The following is a 21263-nucleotide window of genomic DNA, read 5'->3' as shown; positions in this document are numbered from 1 at the left end:
CCAGTGCCCCTGCCCGTCCAAACATGGTACAATCAAACACACTTATCTCGACCTCGGTTTTCTCTAGAACCCGTGTATGTCGAGCGTTTAGGTCCGGTCCCGAAAAAATCCTTCTTTGTTATGCTAATTTATCTTAAACCCTGTTAAGTCAATAACCTCTTGTAATCGCATTCCAATATCATCGTGGCCAGTCACCAACTTAATCCATACACATTTATCAACTTTGTTTCCGATTTCACTTATAAAGTAAACAGTTAAAGTGTTTCTATGGTTGGAGCGAGTGTAAGCCTTCAAATTCAACATGACTAGATCACGTGACGTACAATCATCTATAAATAGAAACCGGCAAAATTCCCAACCCAGCTGGTACCTACCCCACCCCATAACAAAAGACGTGGTTATCAATTTGTTTTGAACAAGAGTAAATAAAAGCACAAATGATATTTTTTTAATCATAGTGCCCAGTATTTGTTTGAAAAACCGAAGTGGTCCATCGTTGTGCCATGATGACAGATTCTTCAAAACAAATGGAATGAAGCAGAAAGTGACTGATAAGAGTAACGTCTGTGAAACAGAAAGTGACTGATAAGAGTAACGTCATTGAAACAGAAAGTGGATTGCTTTCATTTTTATTATTTTATCTGAATCGAACATCAAAGCCTTGCACTCCATCAAAGTGACACGCCGACACTCCTTCAGGCGCTATGTTGTTGCCGACAGTTACTGATCGAAGTCGGGATGGATATGGCACAACAACTGTATGAAAAGAATACGTCGGCTTCTTACAGAATTTGATGATGAGAGGGTTAACGTTAAAGACTTTAAACACATTTTACAGTTTGTCGTTACATATACATGAATACCGGCAGCCTCATCTTTTTTCCGGAAAAGAGGAAAATTTATCGGTAAAAACCGGCCTACTGGTGTAAAAGAGCCTTTGATGAACAACAAAAGTGATAGAATTTCACGTACAGTTTTGGTCAGTTACATTTTCTTACAAGTTAAAGTCAATACTAAATAAAGGAAATACTTTTTTAGTAAAAAACAAAACTACAGTTCAACATGTATTTGTACTTAAATTGGCCCAGATTTTGATCAGCGTGGGAAAACAATTGCCTTGCTGAGGCTACCAAACGGATGAGGTTATTCATAGGGAAATAAAAAGAACTTTCAACCAGCGACATTCTTAGAGTAACTTAAGTGTTGGAAAAATGTGTGACTTGTTACTTAATCTCATTTAAAAGACCTCAAATCTTTTTGTTTCTGCAACCTGCTTGACTAAATTATTTTGTACCCCTCCCCCACCCCCCACCCCCGCCAACGTAATCGAGATAACTGGGTTCGACTGTAATACATTCATTACAGTTTAGCTTACGTGGATTACAGTGTGTTCAAGACGGGGTTCCGACTGTTACAAAATTAGCTCAGAGAATATGTGTTTTAAGATGGTCATAACATTCCATATCACCCGAGAATTAAACACATAACTAATAACTTTCACCTAGCAAATATTAATATTTGTATAATATATATTTAAGTAGAAGTTTGTGAACTATTCACGTCTTACTCGTGCTGCAAAGTTTTTATCGTATAGGCACTTAAGTGTAAATCAACATCTCTTTGAATCAAACAGGTGTGTTATTAAAACAATATTAACAATTGTTACGACTCTAGGTTTTAAAATAAGTAACGGAAAATAGGCGAAATAACAATTCAGGTAAAAACAACACGCGATTTATTTCTCAACAATGGAAAATGAAAATTCACAAGTCCACAAATATAGAGAGTTCCGAATGAATTCGAAATGTCCTGACTGTCTTGATGTACCACACTGATGCAAGCCAGAATGTATTTGAATCAATTCATATTAATTCCAAAGTAATATGTTATTCCAAAAACAGTAAGCATCTTTTTATTTCCGAAGAATATTTGAAATAAATAATTCCTCTCGAATCACAACACAATTGTAAAGGATTCCAAAAAATACTGATCTTCAAACTGGAATGAATTATTTACTTAACTCTAACACAATATAATGAGAAGACATTCTAATAAAGAAACCAAGTCTAACTGTAAAAAGTCTAATCTTGAACTCTTGCTATGTAAACATGTTCCTTTTTTTAACAGATTTTTATCATATAGACGACAAACATTACCTCTGTAAACATGTTGTTTGCAATGACCTTTATCTTAAAATATAATCTACGTTCATGGACAAAAGTTAAGCACACAGTTTACAGCACGGTTATGTTTTTATATTAGTTCCTTTTATCCACGATCGAGAAATAATTTTATATTATTTCGGAAAACAGTGGGGCTTGAATAGTTGCATATATAAACTGAATGTCAGTGTAAAGGTGTCTCGTCGTAGACTACCTTAGGTTCGGGTGGGGTGCCCCCAGTATTATCTTTCATTATTACAGAAGACCCACCCTGGCTCGTTTTTGTTAGAAATTGAAGTAGTGATAGAGATGCAAAGCTCCGAGCTCCCAGTCAGCGATGACGACAGTTAAATTACTGAATACACAAAAGGTGAAATTCAAATAAACAACAAATGTAATGCCATTCAATTACAGATAATCCTTCCTCAAATGAAATTCAATATTCAAAACCCTATCACTCGTCTTTCACTCGACCAAGTAACGGCCTATTTCTTCATCTGACTTAGTGTGATAGATTTTCCTCCTGTCCGGTGTTTCTACTCATCTCTTGATCTGTAGTATTTCTTGACTGATCAGTCCAACAACCACGTCCTTCACCCTTCACTTCCTCCACTTCCGTTCTCTCCTTTTCTTGTCTCCTAGATACTCGGGACCAACTGTACCAGGGTATTTCCCTTCTCTGTCTCCTACAGTTCTTCCGGTCCCTAAAAGCTTCCTTTCCGAAGCTCCTTTGTAATTCCCAGAATAACAATTTTCCCGCCGATTTCGAATGACGTCGGAGTACCTTAGAATTTCCTTATGTAATTCCCGCAAGATGGTTTAGCGACTACTGACGTTTAGTTTCAAGACACTAGATTTAAACTTGCGATTCCAATGGTGGCCACGCCTTGCTCAATTCCGAGTGGATGTCGATTCACCCGTGGTCTACATAATTAGCAGACATTGCCCCCTCCCCGGAAGTCTGTCAAGAGTGGATTTACGACCTTCACTTGATGTTCTTTTGAGTCCAAACCGGCAATTCCTGCCACTTACCTGTGAAACGCACGCCGCCGAATAGGGCGCCAGTAACAAGTTCCTATGGCCATATTATACACAACTGGCTTCCCCTCCGTCTTTTTTATGTCGGATTACCTCGCAACATCGATGAAGCGAATAATTAGCCTCAGGATCTAGCATATACATGTTTCAATCATGCTATTGTTCCTTACTTATAACGTGAAGATTATTATCACATTGTAGGTATAGTTTTCCTACAGTATGTGCAGTTTCATATTTTCGATATTACCACACCTTGAAATAACACTTTATGTTATTCTGATTGGTCCAAATAAGGCCATGACTTTATGATGCAGTATTCTCTTTATTGATTGGCTGGGGGAAAATATTGTAACCCTGCGTTCCGGAATTTCTCGTTTTCAATGAACATTTTTGCCGCCAATATTGGTATTGACTCGCGAAAAGGAATTGTGGTAAAATGGTTTCGTCTGCTTCAATATGGCTAATTTACCCCACACAGATGCTTATCATACACAACATATAGAGGTGCTGATCAATGAATATGTATCGATCATAGTGATCCACAATTTACTACTCATTCTCTCTTTTATATTCAAGCTGACAACAATCAATCATTTTCAATAGAGGGCTATTTCTGAAGCTGACGCCACGCAACTACCAGTTTGTTATTTTGTAATTCATGGGATCCTTATGCGAATGTGGTGAGCGGTAGTCACTAATTATCAGCGATCAAATTGTCGTTCCAAAGTCAATTGGACAGGAAAGCCTTAGTCTATCCCATAAAACTCCTTTGGCTCTTCATTCAGGAGTCTTCTTATAAGATCTTGAATCCTTTCTTTTGGCCAAGAATTAAATGTTTTGTTTCTAAATAATGATGATCTTGTCATAGTTTTCAGGTTGTAGGAAAACCCAATTAGAAGACAACTATGGTTCATCTTCATCCTATTCCTGCATTTAACGAACCATTAATATAATACTAAGTCAGGCAACCAATACTTGTTGATCATAATATGTGCATCCACATGATTCCCAGAGGCAGTTACTTTGAGCAATATTAAAACTAAAACCATTTTTAAAATTTTGGTAAATGATTTCTTACATTTGCTGTCCAGGCTAATCAAGAGTCTGGAATTTTCCAACAAGTCATGTATAAATTGGGCACACAACTGTTTCAATCTTTTGCCTACCACCGTGAACGTCAAGGGGCTTTGAAAAGATTTCCTCAGGCTTTCATTTGGTCGTATTGATGTAATACTGGAAAGACTTGAATTAGGGTTTTGATTTACCGTTGTCTGCTGTTAGGGAATAAATACATAAATCATTAAACTTTTGACCTTTTTGAACAGGTATTTAGACATACTGTCAGTGGACTGTTGAAATTAGTAAAAGAGAAAATTGATTCAAATAAAGATTACAATATAAACCTTCAAGAGTGTGTCGCTGTTTTCGCAGAGACTTTGAAAGAGCCATAAACACTCTTCACTCTACTCTGTCGACGGTGAAATTAAAGTATGACATAAATAAGCACAAAAGAAGTTTTCACTTCGGTGTTAGGGATCTTGCTCGCTTGTCCCTATCTCAAAATCATCTTCGGGCCAAATGATATCATTAAATTTCTGGGAGTCGGGAATAGAAACAACCTTGTCATATGCATATGCTAAAGGGGTATTTTGGTAGAGAAATCCCAGTTAATTATTCCATTAATCTATTTGTACCTGCTCCACGCAACGAGAATGTAAACGCTGGTAAGCACTCTTATTGTTGTGATTCTGGTTGAACCAATCTTTCGATTTTAGAAACAATTTGGACAAGACACTGTCATACCTACTACCAATGGAAAAGAGTGCACTAGCACAGCTATTATAGGGATATCAGCACTTGTTACCAGGTATTAAAACAGGAACAAATAAAATCTATTACGAATTTGAGATTGTTGATTCTACACATGTGAAACAGCATAACTCAGGCAGAAATGCAATTCAGTATTTACTGGAGAATCAAAAGTAGCTGGATTTCACAATTGATTATTGTGCCTGAACCAAAATAATATATTCCGCGTGTGTAATGACTATAGAAATGTCAACAGTGTCACCAAACTGCATTCATTTCCAATGCCAATAATAGATGATAGGATCAATAAAATTGGAGAGACATGAACGGATACCTGTCCCGTCCTTGACGTCCTCGCGAGGCATACGATATTATGTTTTTCGATGTTTGTGTCATCTTTATACAATGATACAATGTAATGCATTCAATATAAAGATGCTGGTATTATTAATAATGAATGATCATAAAGCTATCTAATTATTCACATGTGAGTGTTACTGGATAGAAGGTTTACAATATTTTGATTAAGCTTTCATACAATTTTGTTTTAAGTTTATTGGTTTCATTTTTCCGAACAATTGAGCAATTGTTTGTGTGTCTTTAAGCGCGGCGCAGACGACATCAATGTGTTAGAGTTGTTGCTGACACATGGGGTATAGTCATTTTAAAGAAAGCTTCGAATCAGAAGGAGACCCCGATCAATATTATGAAGCTTCCGGGAGAGACTATCGGTATCGACACGCGTCCAGACCTGACGCAGACTGCAGGACTGATTAGACATATTTATGAGTATTTGCTTAAGAATGTGACGGAATTTGCCAAGCCCTGCTATCAGAGCATCCCATGTCCAAGACCCTTTGTTGCAACGGTACCTTAAGGGCATGTCATTGTGTTAGGAAAGAGGTCGGATTCTTCTAAAAGCCCGCGGAGGAAAAAAATGACACACTATGGTGACAAAAATATATATTAGTATGCTTTCAAAACATTACTCTATCAGACAGAAAATGCAGACAGGTTAATACATCAACATCTTATGACATAAGACCTGTTCTCCCGTGAACATATATATATATATATATATATATATATATATATATATATATATATATATATATATATATATATATATAAACGTAAATATAAATAAATATACATATGGATGCATCATGTATGTAGAACCACGATAGTTCTGTACTAAAGGCGTTGAACTCGTGCCCAGTTGCGTTCTTCCTCGACTAGCTACTGTTATGTACCCTTGGGCAAGGCACTTAATTTTATCAGCTGAATACGTCAAGTGTTGCTGTGTCGTATTTATGCATGTATGTACGTACGTAAAGACCTGTGTCACCCGGTCATCTGCCAGTTATATCCCTCTCTTCACTCAAACAGTCAATACCATCTTGACAAATTATTCTATATGCAAATTTATATGACCAGTATTATACATTTTAAAACCTATTTAAGATGAGGAATCTATCAACAAAGCGTGATAAGGTCGAAAATAGAACAAAACGTTAAACTTCAAGAATACATTATTAAAGTTCTTTGCCATCAAAATATAAATCCAAGTTACATAATCAGATAGATTATTGTGGCACGGAATGAACTTCGGCATTGCCGATTTAGGCACTAATTGGATATAATCAGTCTGAACGTCTTTATGATGCTGTAAAACTTCTATTGAAGAGACATTTAATTGTCTTTTATTTTACTTGCTTTGTAGAGCAAGGATACACCGTATTTACAATTCAATTTCATCGTACTCAAAAAGAGTACCAGGTAGGTAAAAGATTATGGATGATCTGCATATCTTGTAAGATCGGGAATATTAAACCTATATATTACTTTTTCATGACGTTTTATCCTTACGTAAGTGATTGGCGGTTTGCTTACAACAGCAAATACCTGAAACAATCATAAAATCAACACACTTGCAGGCGTCTGGTGATACTGCCTATGACAGACGCTCTTGTCTTTGTAGGCATGAATCCGTCACTGATGAATTATGGGTTAAAAAAAGCACTTTACGTTGCGTTCTTGCTGCTTTGGAAATTGAAATTATCGTATAGAAAATGAGCCTAGTCTTCTGAATCTAATCGTAAGACATTAGTACAGACATTAGTGTGCTCTTTAAAGATCGTGTATACTGATAGAAATGGACAATATCAGGCCCACTCTTAAATATTAATTAATTGACAGAGTTTCGAGTGCATAGCCAATACCTCTTTCTAAGTAACTTGCCGTTCGTTATATTCAAAGCCCTTGAGATAACGAAACCGACATTTGATCCATCTTCCGGTATGAACAAGCTCTTGCAGCAATAGGTTCCATGCAAATGTTAAGAATAAATATAAATTCAGGAATTTGGAAAAGCGACAGAATTATTGCTAAATTGAGACAACATCCCGAGAATGTAGAGTTTTTGTAGCCCAGGCTTGAAAACATGTGACATAAAATATCTGCCTCGCTCAACAATAAAACGTTTCTTCCATAAACTTTTACAGCATCAGATAAGACGGCTAGACTGGGTTTGTTCTGAATAAGTTGACCGCAACGATCACACTTTCAGATATCTTACTCCATAATAATATTTACATCCACGATTTCTCTCGTGTGTGAATTAGCATTGAATTTAAATATTTGCTTATAATTTTGGCCATTGTGTAGTGAAGTCGCAATTAAGACAAAATGAAGAATGCGTTCACATCTTTAATATGACATATGCGCAAATCAGTCATAATATAAAATGACTACATGGATGAGTATAAAAACCGAACTGTATCTACCTTGATAAACCATGTTCTTTATGAACTTGCTGTAAAATAAAACAAGAAAAAATAAAAATAAAACATTTTCTTGACCATTTCTGGATATGGCAAAGGACAAAGTTACTGTTTAGCAACCTGTGCCAAAATGAAGTGTTGAGCGGTACAAATATCCGATAGCCATGTAACAATCTCTGATGCAGCAGTTATGATGCAACACGATACAGTCCAAATTTGCTTTGCAATTACATAACAAACACATTGCATGCGCCTATTAGTACTTATTTTAATCATATTTCATCTGATTTGCTAAAAGTGTACTCCTCTGTTCTGGTTTGACTTTGTCATATATGTTGTTCCATAAAATATATCCTGTCCTGTCGTTCCAATATGATTACAAGTATCATCTGCTATTGTAATTGATGCTCCATCTGTGTACGGGTTCCACGGTGACACTCCGTCCTTGTCTCTTCTGGTGTCGCAGCAGTCGTGATAATATTGTTTGTATTTTCCTATGTACAAAGGGTACATGCTCGATTTACTTAATTTTAGGCGCCTATACTAGCACATCATTTAATACCATTACTTCATGCAGGCTAAAACTTGAGTCTGTTGTCGTGTTTGACAACGCCACATTTCCGTTTCCAGCAAATCCACTGTAGCCTGTCACACCGATTTGATTAAAATTGGCATCTGTCGACGTCATTGATGCCATTTCTGTGGACGGGTTCCACATTGCTTCCCCTGTCGGAACTGACGTTACAGCATTTCTTGTGCCAAATGTATCTAATGCTGCAATTTTAGTTGAATTGAAAAGTACGTTTTGAGGAGTCCCTTTTGTCGTTTGCGCCACGTTTGACGTCATTGTTTTCTCTGCCTGTGATGCAGTAGTCGTGGCATTGTTACCAACAGGCGTGAGTGGAATAATGCCGCAGTAGGCCACCGAGTTGGATCCTAAAAAAATAATGGGAAACAAGTAAGACTTTGTAATGTATTAAAGATGGTGATACAATTAATTAAAACTCAATTACAAAAAAAATTCAATTTTTATTTATTAATCCAGTCTACTTTAGAGCGGATAAATAATTAAATTAATACAAGAATTCTTTACGTTTGCTTTGTTTTAACTTAATCCCTTAAATTGCAACAAAATAATCAAAGCAAACAAATGCCAATGATAACGCTTACAATGATATGATAATAAAATGAAACTGCAGTCAAGTCGATAATTGGACGGATGAACTGTGTCTTTAACATGAATAAAACAATTATCAAAATTTACTGGTGTGTTCACATTGTTGATTATTGGCATAAATAGACGCTGTTAAAAAAAACCTTGCCCAGCCTGAATGTTAATTACCATTTTTCCACATTTGTCAGATCTTTTGAGTATTATATATATATATATATATATATATATATATATATATATATATATATATATATATATATATATATATATATATATATATATATATATATATATAATATATATATATATATATATAATATCGATATAGAGTATATTTCATATGATATTACAAAAAAAAATACAGCAAAACATTGTGATATTGTATGGAGTGGCAAAGCCAAGACATAAAATGCATCGTTTTTTCGTTAGCCACTAGATGTAATTACCCTGTATTTAGACAGGAAAAGAACAGTATATATTTTATCATAGAACATCCGATCCAATCCCATTTGTTTATTTCATATAATATGCTGATCTATTACATTAATTTAAATTATTGACATTGTGTCACCCATTAGGTTCCTAGTCTTACTGCGAATGAAACAGTCGCTACCACCGTTGAACATATTTTACAAATATATACCACACAAACGACACTCACCGACAACAATTGCTACAACCGCCATGGCTACAGTCTTGATCCACATTCTTTCGCTCTTACGTTTTCGTCTTCTACTTGGTCAATTTTCCTCAACGTTATGTATATATACTGAATAACTGTACAATCTGTCTACACAAAAAGCCGTTTGTCATTCGACGCTGACACTTGTGCCATTTCATGTTTGTTTACATAAATCATGTATATATTTTGTGTCATTTTGGTCACAATCATCATGCGTCTTCGTCTTCCAAGTCTGAACTGGACTGAACTGGTTTAAAGCAAGCCCTGTGGTTGATTTATATACATAAGAACGTATTTATCCAATTTGGAATTTATCATCAATATAAATGGGGGTGGACCAAAATGATACAGTGACTGAAATATTTCGGGAGTCTTCAGGATTGAAAATCTTGAAAATGTAAATTCTCTTCATTCTAAAATAAAGGAATTAAACAGTGCCTGAAATATCCAGGCTAATAGACACACTTCAGATTTTCTATGCAAATTTCAAAACTGTGAATGTGGCTTTTATGATTACTGAATTTTTGAGGATGGAAAAATCAAGCCATAATTGTTACTAATACATCACATATGTGTTTCCGGTAGAATAGCACATTTTGGTTTACTAAGTTATTATTATAGGTTTAAATTATCATGATTGGGTACTTAACGATATGTAAATTTACCTAATCACTCATTAAGTAAATAAAGTACGAAGTAGTTCTCAGAATGTACCGATGTCTACAAAATTCCAGATTACCATGACGTGACCATTTCTATTCAATTAAATTGTAGAAAACGCGGTCAAGTCATAAAAATTGGGATTAGAAGTTATTATCCTCTACCTTATCGAAGATTTCCAAATTGAGTCTCTGCTAACCATCTATTGGACGTGTAATCTTTTGGCCATACTATTTGCATTATGTTTTAGATACACTTGCTACTTGTTCATTTACAACAAAAGTGCGTTTTATATTTTGTTTATAGCAGTTTGGGTGAAAGTAATCAAAGGACAACTTGAATTGCCTCTTCGATTAATGAAATGCTGCCTTCTGTTCGGCTCATACAAGAGATGACGATGTTCTAACAAGTATACAGTAATTGATAATTAAGGCACAATGAACAAGAAACATGCATGTGATTGGTTTAACTCTATTATGTAACCCGTATCGAAATGTCTCAAATGTAATATACGAGAAACCCGATAAGGAAAATTTGTCAAAAACACAAAAGAAAAGAAAAATGAAGGGTTGTGTTCCTAGATTGAATAAAATATTATTATATCGTTATGACCTAACAATTTGTTTAGCTGATCAAATTATATGCAATATCCTCTCTCTCTCTCTCTCTCTCTCTCTCTCTCTCTCTCTCTCTCTCATGAGTATAAAGAACCAAAATGTATTTTATCTGCTGTATTGCATGCATTGCAATTTTGACATACTTATTACTTGTACTATATCAGTTCGAGTATAAACGAACTTTTAACTTCTTAATTTCATCAATTCTGAAGATTGATTTGGGATATATTAGATTTAACATATGACTCGAGTCCAAAGCCATCGCACGCATGCGATCAAAATACACACATAACTTAAAAGTTACGATGAGATTTATGAACTCTTTGCCACTTGTTAATAAACAAAGTTACAAGACAAAAGATTTCGCCAGATTCATTATCAAATATGTTGTACTATGTCGTGGCGATGGAATATTATTCAAATACTATTGTTCCAAGGGAAGTGTTACGATGCTAATGAAGCATGATGACAACGCAAAGCTCATTACAATTTAGATATACAGAACTCTTATACTCATTTAACGGTATAGATAGGAGTAATGCACGTATTGTTTTACTACATTGTCTGTATTGAATGAAAACCCAGTTAGAATACCTCCATCATCATCTTTATTTCCTTCCGTAGAAGATTGCATGATATAACAATAAATCATCTGAATACAATCAATAAATAAGTACAAAAAAAGAATAACTAAATATAATTTTTTTAAAAATTGAATATTAGAATACAAATTCTTACAGTATATTAAATCAATAAAGTATTAGTAAACTGCATAAGTTTCAAGTGTAATACCTTATTTGCAGAAGATAGCTGCACGCTGCATGACAAAGCATACTGCATACAGGGCGAATAGCTTGGAGTTTTCTTTGTCGATTACACCTGCTGATAACCTTTTACCTTTTAAATAACGTAATGTGCAGGCTCATTGAAAATGTATCAGGAAGGAAATCCCAGAAAGAGTTTCTATGAGGACAAGCAACACAACAATGAAGTATCAAGTCTGTATAAACATTCAAACATCTAATACACATATCGAGCTGTGTTTGAGGAACAGCAGCCCATAGTTTAGCTACATATGCAGATGCCTTAGTGTGCTGTCTGGTTTTAGCCGACTGCCTGACTGATGCCGGTTATAAGTAACGGCGTAAAGAAAAGAATCTATCAAAATCTGCTTGATTAGACATAGGAACTCTCCAGAGGCAATTTTCAAGACATTACAATTTCTTTCCAACTGTGTTTATCAGGAATTTCGGAATGCTGCAAATAATCATTCAGATACTAGCAAGTCAAACTTCTTTAACGTATAATATAAATTTGAAATTAACCCGTAGCTTGACATGCATCCGCTCAAAATGAAGTGAAATAACGCAAGGTTAAACATACGTTTAGTATGTACGTTATTAGGCATCAAAAACAATCTGTGTAAAAACATCAATTTTCTTCTATCAATTTCGGACTACGCTGATGTCCATCTTAGCATTCTCAGGGCCATATCTGATTTTGTATTTGTTATGAAGCCTTGTAAATGTTTGACAAAATAGCTCAGAGTTTTATCCAATGAAGAGAGGTCACTTTTTGATATATTACACCATAATTCACTTTCATAAAACATTGAAAGAAACATTACCTTTTTGATTACATTTGCAGCAAACAAAGGATTTAAACCATTCGGTTTAATGCCAATACCAAACAGATCGTGAAAAGATTTTTTCCTTTCTTGCATGCATCGAGTATTGTGTCATGCGACGTCAGCTTTGAGTTAATCCGGTGACCCAGGTGTGTTGCCGAATCAGTAACCGGCAAACATGACGGGCAAGATACCATTTGATATTGACATAATTCTTGTATTGGGAACCAAACATGATAATGTATGACTTTGTGACACTCAACTCGAATCGCCACTTATTACTGTAGTCGTATGATATATCTAACAGCTTTTGTAGATTGCTAGGATCTATAGCCAAAAGTGAAATATCATCAGCTAGGGTTGTATTTCCCAAAGCTAAGGATCCAATCTTTGCTCCAAATCCATTATTTTCTAACCGTAGCAGCAAGTCATTTATAAATATTGTGTACATCAAGGTTGACAAAACACCCCCTTGTCTCACTCCTTGGCCAATTGAGAACCAGTCCGAAAATGTCCCATTAACAAGAACTTGACTCTGTAAATTTGTATATCTGTTAAAAATATCAAAAGGAATTTACCCGTAATTCCCAACATGAATAATTTAAAAAGTAGTCTTTTGTGCCACACGGTGTAAAATGCCTTTTTTTGTATCAAGAAAAGCAGCAAACACTCGTGAACCCATGTTTACATTATATTGTACTGATTGCAACAGCAAAAAAAAATCGCTGTTGTCCAGCCTAAACCCATTTGGTAACCATGTTGTTGTGAACTGGGTATACTAGAATTAGCATCTTTGAGCAAGTTACCAAACGTTCATGAATAATTTTCTCAAAATTTTTGTAGATAACAGGCAGTAACCTAACAGGCCTGTAACTTTCGAGGGAGTTCTTTGATTTTATGTTACCTTTGTACAGTGGTATTACTAACCCTGTTTTGCAATCTACAGGTATGTAAAACTGATCAATCATCTGAGCAAATAAAATTGTCATACACTGGATGAAATAGTCGCTGCCATAAATAAAATGTTCATTGCAGATTTGTTCATGGCCCGATGCTTTTGATGTCTTTAGACATTTAATGATTTCTCTTACTTCGTTTACACTGATACTGGTCTGTAAGGCCTCGATATGGCTTACTCCCTCCTGAATATCCCGATTTAATTCTCTCTCTATAAATTCAAAAAGGTTTTGGTCAAAACTATGGCTAAAATTCGGCGTATGAATGTCCTCATAGTATCTGGCAAAGCCATTTGCGATGGAATCATCATCACGAACACAAACTCCATCAGTTGATAGTTCATGACAAAAATCTAGATTGTTCCGTCTCTTAACACTGATTATTTTCCAAAAGTGTCTTACGTCGCATTCATGTGCTTTTTCAATTTCTTCATATACCTCCCCCATATATTTTTCCACAATCAGTTTTTGAAAGTTTCTAAAGTCTCTCTTCTTATCTTTATATTCTCTGTAAGAATTATATTGACTACCCCTCGGTCTTCCATCATTTATCCAAAATATACCTAGCTTGTCTTTGAAGTTTATGTGCTTCTTTGAGTTCATTTGACCAGTATGATTTGACATGATAATTGAATTTAGACTTTGGAAGAGCGATGTCGCTTGACTAATGTAGTGCGTTAACAATGTGCTCGTAAAATCTATCAACATTGTCCGAAATAATATCTATATCAAACGTTTTCAGGCGATGGTCCAGCTCAGTTTGATAGTTTTTCAAGATATCGACGTCTAATTTATTCCAAGCTATGTTATTTCTCTTCATAGACTGTCTGAAGTCTCTCCCACAAGTCGCTGTACGAAGGGAAGTAAGGATAGGTAGGTGGTGAGATATCACGTGCTCTTAGTGCTCTGAAACAATGTGCACACTCCGTAATCTACCTATGCATCGACAGTACAAAATGATCAATCATCGTTCTTGCTGAGGTGAATGTATAACGGGAACCAGTTCATATTATTAAATGTCAAGCACTCACTAGATTATTATATCGCAAGAACTCATTAATTACTCTATCTTTCTAATCTCTGAAAGTGTCTGGTTCAGCTGTGTAACAATCTATGCTTTATAATAGGGTTGGCATATATTCACAAAACATATATAAATTTGGCATATCTGGAAATTTGAATTCTATGCCAACAACTTTGTCACTATTAACGTCATCTATGAAGTTAGCATATCTCATAAGAGAAGTCTTGCAGAAGATTGCGACTTGGCCTTTACCATATTTTATTAACGTGTGAATGTCCTCATAGTATCTGGCATGCTACTGAAGCATGATGACAACGCAGAGCTCATTACAACTTAGATTTACATACCTCTTATACGCATTTAAAGGTATGGAGAGGAGTAATGCACGTCTTGCTTTACTACATTGTCTGTATTGAATTAAAACCCAGCTTGACTACATTGTTTACAGAGATTTAATTTCAGTTAAAGAAAAGTCTTCTTTCTAGGAGCTATGTAAAAGATCAAAGTTTTCAAACAATTTGAAAACAAATAATTGTATGACTTTGGCGAAAATCATTACTTGCATTATTTTGGCCACCAAAATTGTCAGCATCTATGAAGTTATTTCTGGCTGAATATACGCGATGTAGAGTATACTATGATTAACATGTACATGCCAATTCCAGTGTGCAAGTTAGCGAACATTGCAAGTGTATGTGTTTGTGTGTGTGTTTATATATGTAAAGAGAGAGAGAATATATATATATATATATATATAGAGAGAGAGAGAGAGAGAGACAGACAGAGAGAGACAGACAGACAGACAGAGAGAGAGAGATTTGTTGTTGTGGGGTTTAACGCCAGTATTATTGGTGGAGGAAGAACCCGGTGAAAACCCCGGGAAGAACCACCAACCCACGAGAAGTTACTGGCAAGCTTTCTCACATGCCCACATTGGCTGAATCCGAGACTCGAACCGGCGCAGATAGAGGTGAGATGGCAGTGATCCGTAACGGAGAGCGCTTTAGACCACTCGAAAGAAAGAGGGAGAGAGAGAGAGAGAGGGAGAGGGTGTGTGTGTGTGTGTGTGTGTGTGTGTGTGTGTGAGAGAGAGAGAGAGAGAGAGAAATCTTCCAGTTCACGTTTGCAAAAATAAGCAGAGTTTCTGGCAATAGAAATGTGAAATGTCACAAGTTCTTGCAAAGTCCATTTCAAGGATCGTGACCATTACTTTTATAGCAAGAAACTCTCATAACCAAGATTCAAAATCTCCTGGTCATTTATGGCAATGAACTTGTGTTCCACGATATTCAGCGCCGTCTGCTCATAGTGTACAAAATCGCAAAATGTAAGGTTATCACTATTGTTCTCCGTAAATAAGTCTGTCTGAAAATTAATAGGTCAGCTTCCAGATCAAATATCTATTATATGGAGCAAATGAGACTGAACATATAGTAAATTCAAATTTCAATTTTATGGAGTAAACCGTACCACTTTTCACTCACCCTTCTACAGCTTGATCTCAGTAAGACGGAAAACATTAAAAACAAACAGAGATTTTCTGGCATAGCTTCTCCAACAGCAGAATTAGAAGAGCCAATCATGGTCATCGATGAACATAACTGATTTCATTTTAGAGAGAAAATGGACACGTACATCAGATGCCAACATTTAACTATTGAAAACAGTAATATTAAATAAATAATTTAGTGATATGGAAGAAAATAAGTACTAAGGTATGGAAGAATCTGGCTTACAACATATTCTGCGATATACCCTAGATTAAACCTTGAAAATTACCCATGACATTAGAGATACATTCTATACAATGACAATCAAACACAACTATTATAAAAAGACTTGCAAATTATTTTTTTAAACGAACAACACTAATACACATGAAGCATAAATGAAAGGAATTAAACTCCGGAAACATCAAAACCTTATAAATAATGCGCGATATTTACGAATAAAAATATGACAAACATGTTCCCATTAACATTACCTGATCTTTGAGTTAGTCCTCAACATTTCCTTCAATCTACAAGATTTACATTTGTAAAAGTATTCTCAGTCCAAGGCTCTTTGCCTTTACTTTTGGTGAAATAAATTTGTAAATCCTTGCAAATATTAGTAGTTGTAGTACATTTCCTAATAAGAATGTGTCTATCTCGTTGTAGATATCTGTAGTGTTTTGGGTCTTTTCTACATAGTAGGTAAAATATAATTGTATACCAAAATTTGTATAATCAGGAAAACTTATCTATCCAGTGGGATTTGGGGAAAACAATACAACGGCAGAATCTATGCAAACTAAGAACTGTGACTTCAAAGCGTAAGAGATTCATATATTAACGAATAGTTTTTGAACGAAAACAATGCTGCATGTGAGTTCATGTCGTCTTCATTCCTGCACACTATAATGTGTTGACATATCGTTGAGGGAGGGGACATGTTGTACAAACACTTGACTAACAACGTTTCCGTATTTAGTGAAAGTCTTGTTTATATATAGGATGTGAAGATCTTTTGATATTTACGTCTACATACATTACTGTCTAATTAACGATACAATACATTCATGTCTAATTTCCTGGAGCAATAATCGTGTTTTGCCTATCAACTACACTTTATATATCAGCCAGCGGACAATTGAAATAATATATGTTTTAGGACAGAGGTAATGTAAAACTAATTTATGGGGAAGTGTCACGATGTCAGGTTAACTTCGTGTTTAGGTATGATTGTATATATGTATGTATGGCGACTCTGTTCTTAACTTCTCTTAATTGTTTTAGCCATGCTTGACCAGCAGATGAGTCATTTATTTAGAACATCCACGTAAGATTGTAAAGGTAACACGGGCAGAGTCGAAAAGATTTCTGGCTGATTTTGTTGATGAAGTAATGGAATATAAGGAATGGTTCAGCATTAAGAAGAGCTTGTGTACCTATGTATGTTGCAACCTAAGCCGTACTTTTCATATTTATTTATCTTCAAGGATGTATCTCTATATATATATACAAACATACATACATACAAACATACATACATACATACATACATACATACATACGTACGTACGTACGTACGTACGTAGATAGATAGATAGATAGATGGGTTGGTGGGGTGTGGGGGTGTGACTAAGTACGTACTGCCTTGATTAATCTTTCATTGTAAAGATATGAACATCTCTTAGTCTCCTTTTAATGCCATTCATTTACAATCGTATGTATCTAATGTCTTGTGGCTGTTATTAGCTTAAATTATATTTATGTTGTGCCGATAATGTTTCTCAGTACCATCGGCTGTTATTATCAGGAAGTATTTATTATACTGAGTTTGTTATTGGCCATTTGTCAGTGTCATTCAAACCATTAGTAATTATAATGAGATTGTCTGATCTCTAAGCATTTACCTGCAGGCTACAGTACTGTTAGGACACATATCTGGAATGGTGTATGTTAGGGTCATGTGTGTCGTACACGATGACCTGCGTACGGCATACGTCATATTGCTCCAGGTCATGAATATTAATTGACTGTCAAGACCGTTAATACGGCAAAATAAAGTGTGCAATCCAAAATCGATATGCGACTAATAATGTTTTGCTATCTTATGTAATGTATGAAATATATTTTAAAACTATTAGGCTTAGAGTCTGGCTAATTTTATAGAATACATTTGACATATTCAATATGACATTTTAGTTAATGATGCAGCTATTAAAAATCCCACCACATCTTGTAAACGTCTAAGATATTGTGTAAAGCGCTTTCAATTTTAGTAGTTCGTATATAATTTATAAGCTATCGTATACAGAGCATGCAATATATCTTTGAAAATATATGGAATTTATAAAAAGCCTAGTGAATTTGATATTTTAACACTTTATAAGATACCAAAATTTCAAAATAGTTGCGCGGTGTTTACAAACGATAGCACGTTGCTGTAGATGTTCATGATGCAATACTTACAACATGCAACAATTAAAAAAGTTGTTTTTGGTGTGAGGTTTTTTTTTAATTCTAAGAGCGGCAGACATAGCTAGATGGAAATAATTATTTAGTATAAAGCTGTATGATCTATATAAAGACTGCGAGGCAATAATAGTACACGATGAATACTATATACGTTGACTATGCTAACTATATTGAAAGATGAAGGATCATTTTAATATAAGTGGGAAAAAAACTGAGTGAGAAAAAAATCTATGTTGGTATGGAAACCGAGACAGGAAATCCATGACGCGGGGTTACTTATTCGTTTGTCCCGCTCGGTAGAGCCTCTTGGGGAGACAGATATGCTTCGTTCGAACGTGTCAGGTGTGTGTGTGTGTGTGTGTGTGTGTGTGTGTGTGTGTTGAAAGGTGTGACTAGACGAAGTGTGGTCTGTCCATTTTCCTGTTCATATGAAGACAAAAAGCCATAAAATGCCCTTTAATTTCATTTCTGAATGAAAGTAATCTTTTTGTGATGCTCATATTGCAATCATTAATGAAACCATACCTATCACATATGAGCATTTTTACTAAGGTTTTTGGACAGTGTGTGTGTGTGTGTGTGTGTGTGTGTGTGTTATCCTCTCGTAATGAAAAATCAAGACCTTTGAGCTTTTAGCGTTTTACTTATTCTGTAAACAACTAATACATAACTAATATTTTCTCTGTGAGAGTAGATTTACTAGTTGCTTTATTATGAATAGAAGGTAAATTATTTGTCTTGGTCTGAGTCGATGACGTTGTGTTTACCATATTCTTTATTCTAATTTTAGTAACAGACATCCGATTATACCTACACATTTTCTAGAAACGAAGATTTGTCCCTCATTTAAGTTATTCTTTTGAGTCTTTGCCTTATAATATAGCTATGCTTACTGGAAACATTATTCATTCTGCTATAAGGTCTGGACAGAAGTCATTGATATTGTTATATTCAGACCTTGATTAGGGTGAATTATCAGGAAATACAAAGTGCTCTGCAATAGTCTGGAAAAGAGACATTGCTATTAATCATCGAAAATTCAAATATTGAAACCTTTGATTATATTACTGTAATTCAACAAGAGACTAGGCACATCGATACAATTCAGGTCATTGGTACATTAGTACGTTAGAGACTATCTACCACTCCAGACACCGCTCCGGTTGCCTAGTGGTTAGAGCGTCCTCCTCGGATGCAGGAGGTCGTGTGTTCAATCCCCGGCTGAGACATACCAAAGACTTACAAAAATGGTACTAACAGCTGCCTCGCTTGGCGCTCGGCATTAAGAGGTTAGTGTTTGGACTGGTCGGCCTGGTGTCAGGATAATGTGATTGGGTGGGACATCATGATACATGTCTGCGGCATGATGCCCCAGTGCTAGACATCACTATAAACTGCCACACTGCAGACATCGTATTGATATGACTGAAAAATTGTTAAAGGTACGTCAACATGCAAATCACACACACACACACACACACACACACACACACACACACACTCACACACACAGACACACGCGCACGCACGCACACCCACATACACACGCACACACACACCCACCCACACACACACACACACACACACACACACACCTGGATGTGTGCTGGAAGCAGAAGAGGTCTGAGCGTTGGCCGCTGTATATCTCCACTCACCAAATATGTCAGTTGCAGAATAATGTTTCTTGGAAAGCGATATCTTGATATCTATCTTAAGTCATCCAAAGTATCGAGGACCTGTGTTCTGTCGTAAACTTCGTCCGACGTTCTGATTTTGATTAAGTCCGAACATGATAAAATCGGCCATTTTTTCCTAGCTCAAAACTTACGTCCGACTTAAAGTTACGCGAGTATCTACGCTAATGCATAGTTTACGGAAGGTTAACGAAACAAGAAAATTCTACTTACGCACATCATATGCACTTTAATGGAACCAACCGCTGACGATGAAATTAGGTCTTGCTGACAATGCCAGAAATTACTTTCTCACATGAAAAATCTTGCATTGGAACTTATCTATTAATAGTTCTCACATTATATAATTTTACTGCACACTTCCCAATTAAATTATTTTCACTCATCGTATAGGTTTAGTCAAACCAGTAAGATTCCGCCACATTTTGTTTAAATTTTTTTTATTTCTGACATTATTGATCGTGGCAGCAGTAGAGCAGCGGATTCAGGTTGGTCAGTCTTCCCATGAAAATATGTGGACTTCCGGACGCTTACAACTTATGACTTAGACTTAAATTATGTGGACCTAGTCCCAGAGAGTAAGATATCCGTTGCATATAATCTTTCCACACGTTCCATTTTCATTAGCAATCCCTATTTGAATGTTCCACCTATCAGTTTAGTGACTGTCGATCACCTATGTGAATTGCTAAGACCTGTTTGCAGACCGTCCACAACCAAAAATGTCAAAAGTGAACTAAAACATCTTTGTTTTCTCGTATCCAGTGAAAAAACCATTACAATATAATCTTTCAAATTTTCAATCATTTACAATTACAGTATAGATACGCAGATCAATATTGATCTATGTCATGACAACGTATGTAACTAAATGAAAGCTTAAAGTTGATATTATTTTTTTGCAGAAAACCAAATCTAGAAAACAATATGGCACACACTACAATCGGTTATAACGACTGATAAAAAAAAATTGACAGAAATCTTTTTTAAGGGGAATATGGCCAATTAACCTAAATTTCAATAAAAATTACAGAACATACCTACATGTAGATCGGATCCAACTGTAAACATCATA

At 35.5% G+C, this 21263-nt stretch overlaps 1 protein-coding gene across 1 annotated transcript; it reads right to left on the bottom strand.

Moving 5' to 3' along the window:
* Positions 1–8182: 8182 nt before the first annotated feature.
* LOC149793466 (uncharacterized) lies at positions 8183–9793 on the bottom strand. Its single transcript, XM_089967460.1, has 2 exons — positions 9628–9793; positions 8183–8728 (listed from the first exon to the last, which is right to left on the bottom strand). The coding sequence occupies exons 1-2, from the start codon at positions 9671–9673 to the stop codon at positions 8331–8333; spliced, it is 444 nt and encodes a 147-aa protein (XP_089823586.1). The 5' UTR covers positions 9674–9793; the 3' UTR covers positions 8183–8330.
* Positions 9794–21263: the final 11470 nt, after the last annotated feature.

The sequence above is a fragment of the Sinohyriopsis cumingii genome, chromosome 8 (assembly GCF_028554795.1).
Source record: "Sinohyriopsis cumingii isolate HCF-2022 chromosome 8, ASM2855479v2, whole genome shotgun sequence".
NCBI classification, from domain to species: domain Eukaryota; kingdom Metazoa; phylum Mollusca; class Bivalvia; order Unionida; family Unionidae; genus Sinohyriopsis; species Sinohyriopsis cumingii.
The sequence above is the reverse complement of the archived record's forward strand: the minus strand, read 5'-3'. Positions and strand labels throughout refer to the sequence as shown.